Here is a 16,142-nt window from a genome sequence, read left to right on the forward strand (position 1 = left end):
ACAGGTTAAACTGATGATTTATTCAAGGTTGTACTCTTTCACAGTGGCACACCTCATGTAACATGCCGCATCTTGGTGTGGGTTTACATGGAGATAAATAACCCGTTTTAGATCAGGGGTTTGGAGCATCTCATTTGTGTTTTAAGTATGTAACCATCATATCCCAAATATGATTAGAGATAAGCTGCATAAAGGGCTCATTCATGCCCATGTAAAAGGACTCATTGTAGCAGTTCCTAATTCTTGGATCCCTATGACTGATGCCATTGTTGCCAGAGTCATATTTAGATTTTATTCAAAACATGTAAACAAACTGAATATACAACAGGAATACCGTCAACTCTCAATAAAATATTCTTATTAAGTATTATGTCAAAAGGAAGTAAGAGTGCATTATTAGTGCGTATTTTATTATATTTTCATTGCTCAAATAATTTCAGCATATTCAAATGCCATTTCTCACTGATGCCACCGTGTGGTACACAAAGAAATAACAAATAAAACCCATCAGATTATGTTCAGTGCACTTTATTTACAAAAACATTTCAGTTAAGATTCCCACTTTCACATGAGAGATATATACCCACCGATTTATCCCAAAGTGCACTTGGTGAAATTACAATAGAACAGAAAGTGCTTCAGTAGAAATTAAAATATGCCCGTATACATGAACAAGAAAGATCTTTAATGCAAGAGTGGACATGACAGGATATGACAAAAAGCAACACTAACATTGAAATAAAAGCAGTAATCAAACACTTATAACTCCTAATTACTTTATTTCATGTTAAAGTTTCATCTTCTTGGAAACAAATTAGTAGAAAAAAGGACCGAAACTAAGTACAATATATTTCCTACTCTATTAAAAAAAATATTAGAGTCTACTTTGCATGTGGATCCAGACTGTCACGATTCTACATCACATCATAGATTACAGTTTTACCAGCAATTACTGTGGGCGACAAAAGTCATGGCTTGGCTGTGTCTTCCTAGTTTTATCCAGGAGTTCCCAGTGACTCGGCTGCTTCCTCTGTGATCTGGAGGACAGCATGTTGCTCACATGGACGGGGCACCAGCGGCTAAAAAGCAGATAACCATTATTATTAATAATGCAGTTCGTGGTTTTAACGTAAAGCAAATTAAATTCCGATTTCAGCACCGCTTAAGTAAAATTGGTTTTAAGTATATGATTAGGATTCATTCCCGTTTTTTCCCCAGCAAGAAAATTGGCAATAAAAGAATTGTATTTATTCAGTAAGAAAAAAAACGTGGGAAGGCTAGTGACAGAAGCCGAGATTTGTTTCTGAGAGAATCAGTCCGAGTCTCACACAAACCGGTACTCACACTTGAGTTGAATATAGCAGGGCTCACAGTGGGGTTGCTGGTTTCTGATTCGAACCTCGACTCCAGCCTCAGTTCCTCCAAGATGTCGGTGGCAGCCTGCACACTGAGAGGAGCGGGGAGAGGTGAGAAAACAACTGAAGACTGCTTAAGAGACATCCAGCTGACATGTTGCGTGGGCCCTTTGTGTTTAAACCATTTCACCAGATTGTCCACCACCCAAGCACAGAATAACTACGCTCTGCGTCGGCATACAAACGCGTGCTTTATAAATATCCTGTGAGTGTTATGTGCGTCTGTAGCTCATTTGGAGCAGAGAGTTAATCAACTTTTACAGCTACGTGCTAATGGACATAGGGAGACTACATTTGGGGGTTCTCTGCCAGAGATTTCCACAATAAACATCTAAAAACTAAGCAGGACAACAGGCTGGCTTCTTCCATGAAACCAATGACGTTCAGGAAACTAGAGGCAGAGAGAGAAACGAAACACAGAAATACAACACGCCTTTTAAGTCTGTATACTGTATATACACAGACTCAGAAACAGACTGGTTAGGAAAGAGAAAAGCAGAGAATGCTAGCAGGTGAATTTGATACGATTATGACTACAGCTATGACACTGCTGCTGACTTTGGTTCAGGTGCAGTAACATTAGTCTTCCAATTAACCCACAATTAGCATAAAAAAAAGGAAGTTATGTCAGGGTTCCTTTCGAGGGTCATGTGGACCGGGCCGGATGAACGCGGGTGTAAGCAGGATCGAGGCACGTTTCCATCCAAATGTAGCGCACATTTGGAACACATTTAAGCAAGAAAAACTGCAAATGAATACGCATTTCTATTCATTACCGTCATGTGAATATAAGAAACTAGAGGCATCAAGCTTAGCAGCTGGTGCTGCTTATTCTCCAGCCAGGTGCCATTACACTATTGCAGAAGAAGCAGGCAAAAGGTGATGTAATTTAAAGAGCCCCATGTGGAAACATTTATGGAAATATGGCTAATTTGTGTTGCACATTTCCCATTGTGTTTGCACATATTTTGTAATACTATCAATCGTATTGAAAATGTCTCAGTAAAGCACTCCGGCATACAGCCATCGTTTACCTGACCATTTGTTATCAGTCACATGTTTCCATTGCACATGTCACATTGTTTTTATTGCACAGTGAAAATGTGCTTAACAGGTGGAGGAAATGCTGTGGTTTGTAGTTTCATGGTGTCACATGATGGACACACCGATGGCACCAAGTACAATCTGAACTCGCAGATCAAAGCTGAACATAGACGACCTCTGACCAGCTAGATCGCTCGTACCGAAACTACCGCTTCATGGAGGGACGGAGTAATTATGTGTTTAGGATTGGAGCCAACTGTGACTGCACCTCAACCCGGTCATGACCTCTCACCTGGAAACAGGCGAGGTGGAAGCAGAGACTAAGGGCTTCTATGACCACGGCTGACCCACTACCAAGGACACGCCCACACACACAGCAAGTCGTCCTGCCACTGACCATCCTGGGACAGCACGCATTAATGAATGAGGACATACAGAAAACAACATCATGCACAACAGAGACAGGCTTGAGATTTGAATGGACTACATACCTGCCATGATGAGGGGCGTCTAAAGCATTTCTGTGGGATAATGTTGCTCCGGTGCTGTAGCGGGAGGAGGAGTTCCTACTTGGAGCACAGTAACCTGCAGCGGCCGAGTGTGGGCGAGGGTAACTGAATGTAGTGGTCGAGAGGGGGAACTGACGCAAAGTGTCCAGGTCGTCCAGAGACTCGTACCTGCAGAGGAGATGCCGCAGTTAAAAAAAAAAAGACAGGGAGCTTACGTCATAATCAAAAGGTAGAGAAACAAACGGCTGCCTTGAGGCTGAGAGCCTATACGCCCACCTCTTCATCGGCATCCCGACATAGATCGGCTCCTTGTAAAAGCTGCTGCTGCGCTGGCGAATCCAGCTGTTGTCGGTCAGAAGCTGAGTCCGTTTCTTCATCTCCTCCAATATCTGCTGCCTGTCTTTCTCAGGTTGAGAGACGGACGGTCCTTTTCTTTTCCTCTCATCACCTGAAGCAAAGAAGCGGGGGGGTTAGCGCAGTTCATGGCCAGACCAGAGGGGTATATCATGACAGTGAGGGTGGACCAACCTCTCATATGTATGTGTGGGCCAGTTAATGCTGGTGTAGACAACGACTTTGCCCTATGGTAGAAAAAAACAAAACAGATCAAATTATTCTGCAAAAAAAAAAAAAAAACTCTTTAATATGGATTTTTTTTTAATAATTGTGCTTTCAGGGTCTGCACCAAGCCAGTAACATGCTGATGCTGGCTTCAACGTGGTTTATCCTTTCACAAGAGGTAACGGTCCCAAAAATAGGCAATGCTCTTGCGTCATATTATTCACACTGCTACGTTTGCACACAACAAAAATACAAATTACACACCCAAAGCTAAATATTAACAACTATTATACGGTAATTATTGCTGACCTGTGTGCAGGAGCTAGCTGAGCAAAGCCACAGGAGTCCTCAGCCCTGAGAAGCAGCATGGAAAGCATTAAGGCCCAACGAAAAAGCAGAAGGAAGCACAGCAGGCTCAGCAACAGCAGCAATTTCGAAAGATCATAAGTCGGGGGGGAAAACATGTTAAAAAAAAAACTGCTTTAAAAAAACATTCTCAAACTTTCATTCAATAGGCAGCACCATTATTACAACTACATAAGACCTTTAAAAGCATTGTCGTTGGCAAGTGGACTCGCTTCAGATTTGAAAACGCTTCTCTCATCAAGAGGCTTCTTCACTTCTAACAGACTAGTGAGAGTTTGGATGTTTCTGTTTGCATTCTGACTAAGGAAGACAAATTGAGAGAGGGGTTAAAGACGCCATATCCGTCGGCCTGGAACATCCATCTCCCAACAGAGGAGGTGGTTTAAGACAGCCACATACAATACAGTCCTCAGATCAGTCCCTCAACAAACCAACATCCACACACTCACATGGTGGCACGATGGGTCACCGGAGAGTCTTTGACCCATCCGATACCCATGTGAATAGTTCACTTGATGGCCCAGGACTCACACAAGTGCTAACAAATCAAGTTTCACTTGAGAGCTGTGTGAGTCCAGGGGTCACATGACTCTCACAGTAGTAACGAGCGGACAAGAGGTTAAATACCTAAACTCCCCACTGGTCAGGAAGAAGCCTCTTGGATGAGAGGAGAAACGTCCTGAAAAAGGTTACCATGACCTGGATGACTGAGAATCTTCACAGACAAATGGATGGACGGATAAAAGCAGATAAAACATTACCAGGCTTGTTCAGAAATCATTTCATGCTGCTCTTCTCGTGCGTTACGTTGAGGTTTTGATCCCACTTCTTTCAGCTCATCTTGGTCAGAGCGGTGTTCTGCTCTGGTTTTGTTTGTCAATCCGTTCACATAGAGCGGGGTGCTGGCAGGGCACTCTCCTCCATTGGTCAGCTCAGAGGTGTTCTGCTTCAAATGTATGACAGAAATGACACCTCTATAGAAAGAATGTAAAGCACTGACATTTACCAGCGACCCTGAAATGAATCAGATTCCTTCCTGCATCTAATAAGCAGTAAAGGTGGGTCGTAGCATGAGGATTGTCGCTATGGTGAAAAATGTAAAAAGAACATTTTTTTGTGGACCATTTTATGTAATTGTTCTAGTATTTCATGTGGCTATAAATGCAGCTCTGTCTTATGGATGTGCTCACCTCTCACCTCGAGATATCTGAATGATAATGGGTCATATGCATGCCCAGGAGTCGCCCCTTTACTTTCATGCTCACGTAGTTTTGCATGCAGTATATAATGTGTTATTTTCCCGTTTCTAAAAATGGCGTATTTGAACATTTCCATCTGGTATGATTGGAAAGCCGAGCAGCTTGTGGATTCAATGAGCCCAATCATATTCACGTGTTGATGTTATTCCCCAGAGTAGCCATTTCAGTGGAGTGAGGCCATTTTTTGAAACTTGACATGTTGTGACCTCTAAAATGAATCACAGCCTCATGAAACTTTACTACCACGAACTACAGACCGAGGGTATCAAGAAGATGTATGGCTTCTCTCAGTATACCGACAGTAGTGGGGGTTTCTGACAGCAATGCCCTCCATCATCTATTGTTGCCAGTATTCTCTGCCGGTCTCACCTAATTGTACCGTTCTGCTCTCGTCCACTAAAATGATTTCCTGTCTACAGTCTGGCCGATTCCATATGAATGCAGGATCACAATACGGTTACGTTCTGAGGGTTAACAAAATGTTTTCCAAGTAGTTCTGTCAATCAGGGGACATCTACATGCACATACTTGGGCTAAATGTTTTTTGATGGTGACATTATAGATGAAAATGGGACGATATATTTCATAATGACTCGGTTCTAACTTAAACTGTTCTGCATCTTGGAAAAGGCTCAGTGAACTAGAGCCTGACCCATGTATCGATGGGCCGATATTATTGGCCGACATTAGGCATTTTCCAAACTCGGTTACTATCGGTATTTATAATGGCCGATAAATTAATATTTTAAAAATAAAATAAAAACGGACGAAACACCCTTATTGAACTTAACAGAATTTCTCTCCGGTCTTGTTCGAAGTTATATTTATGAAGCTGACCAAGTCTTTTAATACTGGTAACTTTGTGTTTGGTTGTCGTTGTTATTGTGTTTTTGTTCAAAAGGACTTGGGTTACATCTTGAGTTTGTATTTTTTTTATACATTTTATTTATCAGAACTTTAATATATTTTGATGTTCCTCTGTTCCGTTGTGACAATAAGATAAACAAGTTCATTTTTAAACAGCATTATCATATTATTTTAGTGAAGACTCATAAATATCTACAAATAACTAATGTTAGGGAAATCTGTTAATGTTTTGTTAGGCTTTTCTGAAATAAAAATGATTTATATATCGAAATATATGGATTTTTAAATCAAGAAACATTTGTATCGTATCGGCCTTCAAAATCCTTTATCGGTCGGGCCCTACAGTGAACCACACAACATTACCTCCTTTGCATCTTGTTGTGCCCTCCGCCACTCTGACTCAAGCCTCTCCTGATCCCGCTGGTACTGCTCCTTTAAAAAAAAAAAAAAAAAAAACATACACACACTTGCATGTTGCTTTAAACTTTATCTGAGGGTGAAGATTAACAAGGAGTGTGCTGTGTAGTTCCATGTTGGGGAAAGTGGTATTCACCTGTAGGAGGCGCTCCTGCTCTTCCTGCCACTTCTCCTGACGCCTCCGATCCTCCTCGCGGTCCCACGACCAGCTGGATGAGGAGGGGCTCAGGGACGGCACCTGCAGCTGGTGGTGCACAAACAGACTGTCGGCTCAGACGGACGTGATCACGGCGCAGCGCACACACACACTCTTTCGACACGCATGCATAACTTATGTTTGAACATGCATACAAACACCCTTTGATCAAGTGAAGCAGGAACTTACATCCGATATTGCGGATTCTGAACCTCCTGTGTGAGAAAACAACAAGTCAGTGGAGAGAACGTGACACAGTAGCTCCCAAACATAATCAACTCCAGTGTAATGTCATATAGACCACACAGGCTGGGGATGCATTAGAAGACTGAGAATCCTTTAATAATATATCTTAGAATAATAATAATCTTATTTTGTCTTTTTGTGCATCTTTGCTTGGTTTAACACTCAATAACTTGATGACAAAAAAGCAACACTTTATCTTTCCTGCTGATCCCTAATTAATGTTTAGCAGCATCTTCCTAAGCAGCACAAAACCTTTGGCCTTAGCTGCAGAAAAGGCATCAACATGAACTGTACGGTCTGCTAATCTGCTCCACTGACAGATACCGTGCACAAATACTGAAAAACAAAGTTTAATCATGCCAGTTTTTTTTTTACAGTATTTACATGCAATCAGCTTGTTCATTTGTTGGTGAAACTCCACAACAACAACAACCATGCAGCTCAGAGTACAGTTAAAAAACAAAAACAGAGAAACACCACACACACACACACACACACACAGAGCAAAACATTTACCACACAAGTAAACCCATGAGCTGAATCCTGCCAAGAGACGCCGGTAAAGTAGGACACACAGCGGATTCATTAACAACCACAAAGGACGGCATAACAATTCACACATTGTGCAGAAGAATGAGCAGTAAATGAAGCATGTTGTACACCATACATGGTATGTTATTAGTATGAACGCTGCTGTCAGCTCTGTGGTTGCTAGGTGAAGTGCACCCACTTTTTCTACAGTTTGCAAAAGCCATTAAGACGGAGAAATAAAAGACATTCATTTATAGAAATGCTGCATCTTCAGTACATGGTTTGTACTCTGGCTGCTGCAAATAAAATACTAATAATAATATATTCAAAAGTACTTGTCATTTATACCAAACAATTAACGAAGCCCAGCACCAGCCACCAAAGCTGCTACACAAGTTACACAAGAATTTTACCTTTTTGTTTGAAAAATTCTGCCCTCCTTTTCTGATTTTTCCTACTAATATCATAATCTATTTAAAAAGAGGAATGGCAGATAAAAAAAAAAGGTGAGAAATAATGTATGTAGAGTTATTGTTGATGGACGTGTGCATTATTGCAGACCTTTACTTCTGGCTGTCCTTTGGTTGTCAGCAAGCTCTCCATGCACGACTTTACCGTGTAAAACCTGCACAGGTGACAGAACACCAACAGTCACCGGATGAGTTTTTAAGCTGCACTATCAGAAGCATCCTCTTTGAACTGAAGTGACAACATTGCTCACATCGTCTGTCTGCCCATTGGATTTGGACACTTTCCTGACTGTGGATTCTGTAGAGGCACCGCTGTTGGCATGGTGATCAGGGCAGCCTATCAGAACAGGTGCTGCCGCAGTCAGATTGAGGGTCATCCTGCTCTGGCCTGGCTGGTGGTGATGACTCCCCTCACTAATGCTCCAATCTAATGAAAACAACCAGCCTTCAAAACTAAGGTCACGCCGTTTGTGGCCACGGGTTTGAAGTTAGAGGTTCAATTAGCACAAATCATTAAAAAGGTGGTCAAAGACAAGACCTTCTTTAATTGACTCATTACCCTTGTTGCCATAGCGCCGAACATCCATGGTCAGACTGCCGGCTTGCAGGGAAGATGACATTTTATTCTTCCACTGGTTGTAGTTCATGTGAGCCACTGCGACTCCATTAACAGCCACAATCTCATCGTCCACACACAGCTGGCAAAGCTCCGCTGGACTGCCTGGGGGGGGAGGGGACACATCAGGGAAAAGAGACGAGGACAGAACACCTTTTCTTTAAAGAAATTGTTTGTTTAGCACAAACTGAGCTGCAGTATTGACAGCAAGGATGCTGTTCCAAGTTGAAAAGTAGGCCAGTAAGCCAAAACGACATAGCGGCGAGTAAGTGACACCTCTCTCACTTCCAATTAAATATTCATGGTCGAGTTTTAAATCACTGGCTACATTTTAGAGTTTTATGCATGTAAACAAAATAAAACAGAAATCCCAAAGACCATCTCGCTGTTTACACATGCCTTTACTGCGTATCGCAGCCACACGAGACGCTGCGTGTCTCGTCACTCAAGAAATTGCCTCAGACACATCATTTCTGTGTTTTCGATAGTGGCAATTTGTCTTTGCTCTGTCTGCGCTGAAACCTGTCAGTGTCTTGAATTACTGTTCTTTTTTTAAGGCCAGGATGTTAAAACAAAGATCCTCCTTCCTGGAGAAGAAAACACACAAACTAAACATCGAAGGAACAATGTAGCACTGCACACACATGCTTGTTTCACAATACCAGGCCCAAAGCAAAGACTAGTCAAGATTTCAACAAATCCAGAGATAAATATATATTAATAAAGTCTTACCAGGTTGAATGAATTTGATTCTTGCCCCCGTGGAGTCCCAATGAGTCTGGAAACCAAAGTCTGGTCTACTGTTGGGTTTAAGAGTAAGGCTGACTCTCATGTCACTGTGATCCACCTGAAACGCACACAAGCGTGAAGGTGACACCCTGTGATCCAATGTCCCACGCTTCCTGGTGGAAACTAGATCCTTCTGGTAAGGGATACACGCCGAGGGGCCAGTTTATTATCTACTATGTAGTGCAATCATCGTGGAAGCGCTGCGACAAATGCCATCTTTGGGAAGTTTGAGATGCTGATTCAAAGTGACGTTCATGCCTTCCGTTATATATCGGAAGGCGTTTTTTTCCAACCTTCATTAACTCCAAATAACGAGTGCAGAATAAATCAAAAACACCTCATACATTGAGTCATCATTAGCTTCAAAAAGATGACTGGTGACTCAGCAAATAAACACGCTTTAGGCATTTTAGGGTGAATATTGTTTAACGGCCCTGCACACCCACACAGGTGTTTCCACTTGCTCTGCTGATTAGAGGCTGACTCACCCGTGTGGGTGAAGGAAGAATATAAATGTCGGCTCTTTGTCTATTTACCACTGGATTTTCCAAGTTTGCCGTGCTTCTCCAAAATAGTCATGTTTTGGTCTATGCTCCAAGCTGCTCAGTTCATAAGTAGAAATATATTCTAAGAATCTATCCTCTGCAGTTTGTTGTTTTGCTTAAATCATCACCAAATGATGGTTAATTAAGTCATAATAAATAATGATCAGTGCCTCACCACTGATCCCGAAGGAGAATCATTTCAAACTATGTAGGAAAATGATTATTTTTCAATCTGTTTACTTGTGTTCTTCTAATCTAACTTTGGCTCTTTAGTCTTTCTAATGATCAATGGGCAGTCAGACTGATGGATTGATTTGATAATCCCCAAATACAAAAGAGTAGAGTTCAATCAAATAACACACATAGTACTGTGTGCTGACAGATACTCCAGCATACCTTTGTGAGGTCAATGCTGACATTAGGTGGGAGGGTGGAGCTTTTGTTGCGGTGGGTCTGCAGGGTTGAATACGGCCGTGGTAGTATCTGGGTCTGGGTGGAGGTCTGATGGTGGTGGCCGTTGGTCTGGAAGGAGGTCTGGCTGGAGAGAGAGGCACCCTTCACCTTCTCTCCCCGCTCTGTTCCATTCAGCTTTGCCTGGTTGGCTTTCTTCAATCTCGGCGACACCTGATGCTGACCCTTCAGCTGGGCGGTCGCAGTCTGCCTTTTGAGCAAAGATTTGGCGGTAGGAGAAGCAGATTCCCCGTTCTCACTCGTCAGCGGCAGACCCTGGTTGTTGTCTACCTGCAACACGAAGAAACGCAAGATGTGTGCTCAGAAGGACGGATACATGAGATTGCCATGCCTACGCTTCCATCAGCACAGTCACTTGTCAGTTGGTACTTCATTTCTACATCCAACAGCTTTACGTGAAAACAAACATGTGGAATCCTGTAGTGGGTTGACACGGCTCACAATGGTGCAGCAGCGTTTCTATTATTAACGAGGAGGGCGATCCAAGAAAACAAAAGGTAACACAAGCTCACTCACATATAGCACATATAGCACGCACGCACGCACGCACACTGTAAAATAAGAGAACTGCATCCATTTACTGTTTATTACAGTCCCAGTAAAGCCTGAATGAATCATGGGGATTGGCTATCAAAAAAGTACAATGTTGGAAACATTTTCAGATTTTTCTGAGGGTGATGGAGTGGAGAGGGATTTTTTAGAGATATACTAATATGCCAAGCAGTTACCACTAAAATATTTTGGTTTTTTTTGTCATTATCAACATATCCCATAGAAAGAACAGTTCTCTTGGTTTCTAAAAACATATCAACAAGCCACTCGATGGTTGTTGTAGTTAATTTTGAGTCCTGGTGACATACATACTTGTTGGCGGGTAAATGTGCATTAATCCACGTCTGAAAATAGTCCCAGTCAAATGTATTAATTACTGCCATTTGAGAAAGGTTTCCCCAACTACAGGGCCCAGCTGTTCAGGAAATAAGTATTCATCATTTTTTAAACGGTTTCTTTGTGATCCATTTTAAGGATGTTTGGTCTTTTCATGGAATTTTTGACAATAACACAAATGACCTATTCTTTAAGCCCAGCATCACAGGGTAAAAGGTAATTTGTGCTATTATTAATAAATTGGTGAATTACTGTGTGGAGACCAGTCGATTAAACTCACGGTGCACAGTCTCGGCAGCGAGGACATCCTGGACGGCTTGGTTCCAAAGGGCCTGGCTGTGATTGCAGCAGAGAGACGGGACGAGCCCTCGGACCTCCGGTAGCCACGAGGAAGGCTGGCTGAGCCGGACCACGACACAGTTCTGGATAAGTACTTGTAGGCGCCTGCAGCCTGCTGGCCTCTTCCTTGCTCCAGAGCTGGTTCCCAGGATGTCTTCTGGATCTCTTCCAGGGACTTGCGAGTCTGGTGGGGCAAGTCCTCCAGAGCATCAGCCTCTGCCTGATGAACAGCGTCGGAGCAAAAAGTGGGAACTTTTGGATCAATGCAGAATGGAAGTTCCTTGGCATTCGACATGGATTCCCTGGAGTTGGTTAGCTTTGAGTTGACATTTGGCTTTATAGTTGTGATCATAGTGGAGATGTGATTTGTGAAAACAGTTTTGGGCTGAGCCGGTTCAGATGTGGGCTGGAGAGAAGCTGGGCTGCCCTGCGCTCTGACCTGGGTCTGGGAGCTGAAAGGCCGGTCTACAGATGGGGTAGTAACTCCTGCTCCATCTGATGCCAAGGAAGCTGAGTGGGTCTTCTCTCCAAGGATGTTCCCATCAGAGGCAGGCATCGCTCCAACTGATGATCCCTGAGGATATAGAAGTCAACACCGGCAGGAGATTTGCTAAGCAACAAGCAACTTCACCACAATTATACTAAAGTCGACACCACCAGGGACATTTATCAAGGCAAGGAGCCGTAACAGGACAGAACTGTAAACGTACCTGAGTGTGGGCTGAGTTGTGGGCGCTAAGTGGAGCTGTGGGGCTGAAAGGCGTCTCTGTGGCGTAACCACGGGCCAGCAGAGCCCGAGTATGTGGCCGGAGATCAGAACTCGATGGTCTTGATAGAGGAGGGGTGGCGTTAGCATGAGGGGCAGGGCTGTGTCTGCGTGGTGACTGCTGGTCTCTGGGGGATTCGAAAGGGGAGCCGACGTAATACAGGAAGCAGAAAAAATGGGGGGGGGGGGGGGGTCATATTACATGAGTAGACTGTGGTGTACTGAACAATTAGCGAGGTCCCCAGCTTGTAATACACTTTAAATGTAAACCGTTGGTAGCAACATGGTCTGGCAGTGTAAAATTAGCTCTTCCCTTTAGCCGTGTAGCAGGAGCGTACCTTAGCGGTCTGCTTTGTGCTTCCTTCTTCTCAAATTTGATGACAGCCCCGTTGGCCATCTGGTTAATGACATGCTCTCTGTCTTGAGATTTGGTGCGGAGGTCAGATTTGGTGCTCCTGCGACGATTCTTCCACTTTGTCAAGTCCTGAAACACAATGCACGACCCAATACCCCTGTTGCTTGTAACGAATGTAAATTTATAAATAACTTGAGGCTCAAAACGTTTTCTTATGCTTTAGTTTAGAATAATATTTTTTGCATTATTGGCATGACCATGTATTCAGATATAGTATTGCTAACACTTGCAGCTTTGTTGCTATGGAACTGTAGATGTAGTAACAATAAGGACGGACATTACCAAGGTAGAGAATAAATATTAAATCAAATTTTTTTTAAACCAACATGGAGAATTCCAATTCCAACGAGATCATTCCTTTAAAGCCTTCAGAAAAACTGAAATTGTAACATCTATAATTCTATGACAACTGGGCTAACTTCATCTCCTGAGGATCACGGGAAACCTTTGAGCACATCACACTAACCACATCTACATGGGCCAAATCCCAGCATCCCCCCCTCACGGACTCGGACTCAGATGTGCGTTCCCGTTAAGTGCCTGAGGGTTCTGTCCCACGGTCAAACCATGAAGTGCGTGACGACTCGCTCGTGGACATTTTGTGCCCTTTATGCCCACTTTCAGTAAGTCAGCATCGATGCCGACTTCGCCTGAGGGAATTACCCACAGTTCATAGCGTTGCAACATGAAACACAGGGTTACCAGGGGAAGAAAAAAAAAACACAAAGAGGGCAGCGCATGTGTGGAATATTACATTTAAGCAACTTTCAAATTAAAGATTTAATATGGAACATAAAACAGTTGAAATCATAGGAATGTCATAGGCTCCACACCTGGTTTAATCATCAACCATAATTTAGCTTATTGAGGCCGTTTTAACTAAAATAAGTAAATAAATTATTTAACAATTACGGATGATAGGAGTCTGGGAGACGTTCAGATCAGGCTGTACGTTTTTTAAAAATAAAAACCAACACTTTAAGATAATACATTTTGTGTCATCAAAGTAAAGTGACATGCCGAGTACCGTCCCATTTTACTATTTCCAGCCCTCACAGCCTCTCACACTCAACCACCGACCAGGTGACGTCAGTTAAGTCCTTGAGGGTTCAGGACTTAGACCTTAGGGGGCACATTGGGATTTGGCCATGGACTTTGTGGTGAGAACATATTCTAGCTGAAGACATTTATAGACTTACATCTTGCCACTGAGCTTCACCGTCTTTGGCAGCGACGCTACACTTCCGTTGGTTCTCTTTATTCCACTCCGTTGCCGTGGCCGTGTCCTGGTCCACATCATAGATGGTGTTCCCATCAGGAACTTTACGCACAGGGTACACCATGGGGATGTCACTGAGCGATTTGCTCCTGGTTCAGACAGACGGAGGAGGACATGGAAATAAATAATGGATAAACGGAAAACAAATGCTGCAGCAACACCACGTAGCGGAAGAAGCATGATTAATAGTATTGCAATGCAGCGCACACAAATTGCTACATGTCAGCTCACACACACACACTCACTGTTCACTGTACATCACAGGCCAGCACGTCAGAGTATAACAGCTGCAACACGACACATTCTGCATGCAAACAACAGAATCCTTAGCAAAGTGCGAGCAGCAGAGTCGCATGCAAGTCAAGCAACGCAGCAGTATAAATGGCAACAGATGTTGCTGTCGGGATAACACAACAGCCATGACTTGTAACAAGTAATAGCACTGCTGTGGGCAACGGAGGGTGTCAGATGTGACATTCAAATAACTTACAGCAGCATTTAGCAGGTGGTATATCTAAACTGTGACATCATTTCAACGGGAGGAACGAAGACTGTGATTACAAACAATCCTGTAGTTTGTCATCACTTCTAGTGTCAGGACTCCGCACGGGAAATTAATAGTGGGAGGTATACCAAGTGCTTCATCTTCATGAAAAGGCAAATTATGTTTGCGGCATAATTTAGGTAGGTGGGCAAGCTAAATACAAAGCAAAGCACACCCAGATGCAGCAGCAGCAAAGCAGTTATGCTCAGAGGAGTCTCAGACACTTTTTGTCCAAAACGTACGACTCACCAAATCCAGCCAGGGTTGACCTGAACTGGTCTCTCAGGTCTGACCTGGATTTGATATGCTCTACGGAACCAAAGAAGCAGACACAGACGCCATTATGCATCTAAATATTAAAAAGGCATCGCAACAAATGATGAAGCCTCGACAAGGGGCTATACTGAACTACAAACATTACATGGATAGATTACTCTGAGGCAACATTATTTGAACGCGTGTCTTCAGTGCCTCGGCTGTAATACAAACCTTTAAAAAGACGAAGAAGATCTCAGCAGAAAGAATGCGTTTGACACACGATATTTTAGTCAATTTATTGAGTCATTTTGAGATGCACTGAAGCGATATTCACACAAAGTAAACTGGAACACAGCGGCGGCACAAGAGGTGTTATAAATGACATGAATGTGTCAAGTATGGCACAACGCATGGTTAACCCATATGAAATAATGAGTCACTCAGCATGATGACGTTACAAAGTCCTCACATCAGCAGCACTGTAAACAAGGTGCCAGATAGAATGCCAGCGTGCAGTAGGAAAACATTCAGCGGTAACGGTACACCGTCGAGGCATGTTTCTTTTCCAGATAACTTCATAAAACTGTCGATCAACAGGGAAATATTTGCATATTAAAATGAAGCACTTTGCTGATGGATTCGAGATTTGCAAATGCAGGAATAACAGGTGCACTTTGCCACTTCGGTACGTGGCGAGATAAGTAGGATAGTGTGTTAAGAGCTTGTGTCCACAGTCTGGGGCGTGCTTGCGTGCACTGTGGATCTTCAGACTCGGGAGAGAGTCTCTTAGCGATGGTTTGGAGGCACTCCAGGTGTAGAAGAGACGTCTTGTACTGTAGCAGACGTCACAAGCCAGGAAATTAAGTCCAACACTTCCTCGGACGAACCCAAAGCTTTATGACTGCAGTCAGAGACGAGGAAAACAAGATGCATGAAATGAGTGCAAACGTTATGAACGGCAGACTCGATAAATAACACGGAAAATTTGATTAAAAAGAAATTGCAACACATTGGGTTTAGCAGTTTGAGTCATCCGTCTTGCAAAGTAGCGCTAGCTATTCCTGCAGGCCTAGCAAACTAGGATTTAGTTTGCTGCTGTAATTAAGATGGATTTTAGCATTACTATCCAACGCTATAGCCAAAAACATTTGACCTTGTTATTTAAGCGACGCGCAAAAGAAGTTTCATGTTAGTACAGTAAGTCAGAGTCCAGCCATGTAGTATTTTTCACTTCTTTAAAAGTCATCATGATTACTTTCTGCCCAGGCAATGCAACTTTAAGCAGTAAAGCAACCAGCAACAGTACAAACTGCAGCTTCAGCCTTGCCTTCTTTAGGAAATAAAGTATTAG

General features: G+C 43.0%; 1 protein-coding gene across 9 annotated transcripts in view; it reads right to left on the reverse strand.

Moving 5' to 3' along the window:
- Window positions 1-518: 518 nt before the first annotated feature.
- lmo7b (LIM domain 7b) overlaps window positions 519-16,142 on the reverse strand; it is a 28,194-nt gene continuing 12,570 nt past the window's right edge. Inside the window, exons 10-32 of one of the 9 annotated variants that reach the window (XM_084017328.1) lie at window positions 14,783-14,842; window positions 13,910-14,078; window positions 12,634-12,779; window positions 12,240-12,423; window positions 11,969-12,103; window positions 11,471-11,749; window positions 10,228-10,572; window positions 9,230-9,344; window positions 8,441-8,602; window positions 8,133-8,326; window positions 7,973-8,036; window positions 7,825-7,881; window positions 6,824-6,849; window positions 6,575-6,682; window positions 6,385-6,453; window positions 4,657-4,841; window positions 3,839-3,883; window positions 3,497-3,549; window positions 3,245-3,416; window positions 2,951-3,136; window positions 2,752-2,860; window positions 1,345-1,447; window positions 519-1,079 (exon numbers count right to left, since the gene is read on the reverse strand). In XM_084017328.1, coding sequence (XP_083873454.1) covers window positions 1,057-1,079; window positions 1,345-1,447; window positions 2,752-2,860; window positions 2,951-3,136; window positions 3,245-3,416; window positions 3,497-3,549; window positions 3,839-3,883; window positions 4,657-4,841; window positions 6,385-6,453; window positions 6,575-6,682; window positions 6,824-6,849; window positions 7,825-7,881; window positions 7,973-8,036; window positions 8,133-8,326; window positions 8,441-8,602; window positions 9,230-9,344; window positions 10,228-10,572; window positions 11,471-11,749; window positions 11,969-12,103; window positions 12,240-12,423; window positions 12,634-12,779; window positions 13,910-14,078; window positions 14,783-14,842 — 2,989 coding nt within the window. In that variant the 3' untranslated portion in view covers window positions 519-1,056. Of the gene's footprint in view, window positions 1,080-1,344; window positions 1,448-2,751; window positions 2,861-2,950; window positions 3,137-3,244; window positions 3,417-3,496; window positions 3,550-3,838; window positions 3,884-4,656; window positions 4,842-6,384; window positions 6,454-6,574; window positions 6,683-6,823; window positions 6,850-7,824; window positions 7,882-7,972; window positions 8,037-8,132; window positions 8,327-8,440; window positions 8,603-9,229; window positions 9,345-10,227; window positions 10,573-11,470; window positions 12,104-12,239; window positions 12,424-12,633; window positions 12,780-13,909; window positions 14,079-14,782; window positions 14,843-16,142 lie in introns of all 9 variants that reach the window. The other 8 variants (XM_084017323.1, XM_084017322.1, XM_084017321.1 and 5 more) reach the window with 8 other exon arrangements.

This window comes from Eutrigla gurnardus (assembly GCF_963514095.1).
Source record: "Eutrigla gurnardus genome assembly, chromosome: 1".
Lineage (NCBI taxonomy): Eukaryota > Metazoa > Chordata > Actinopteri > Perciformes > Triglidae > Eutrigla > Eutrigla gurnardus.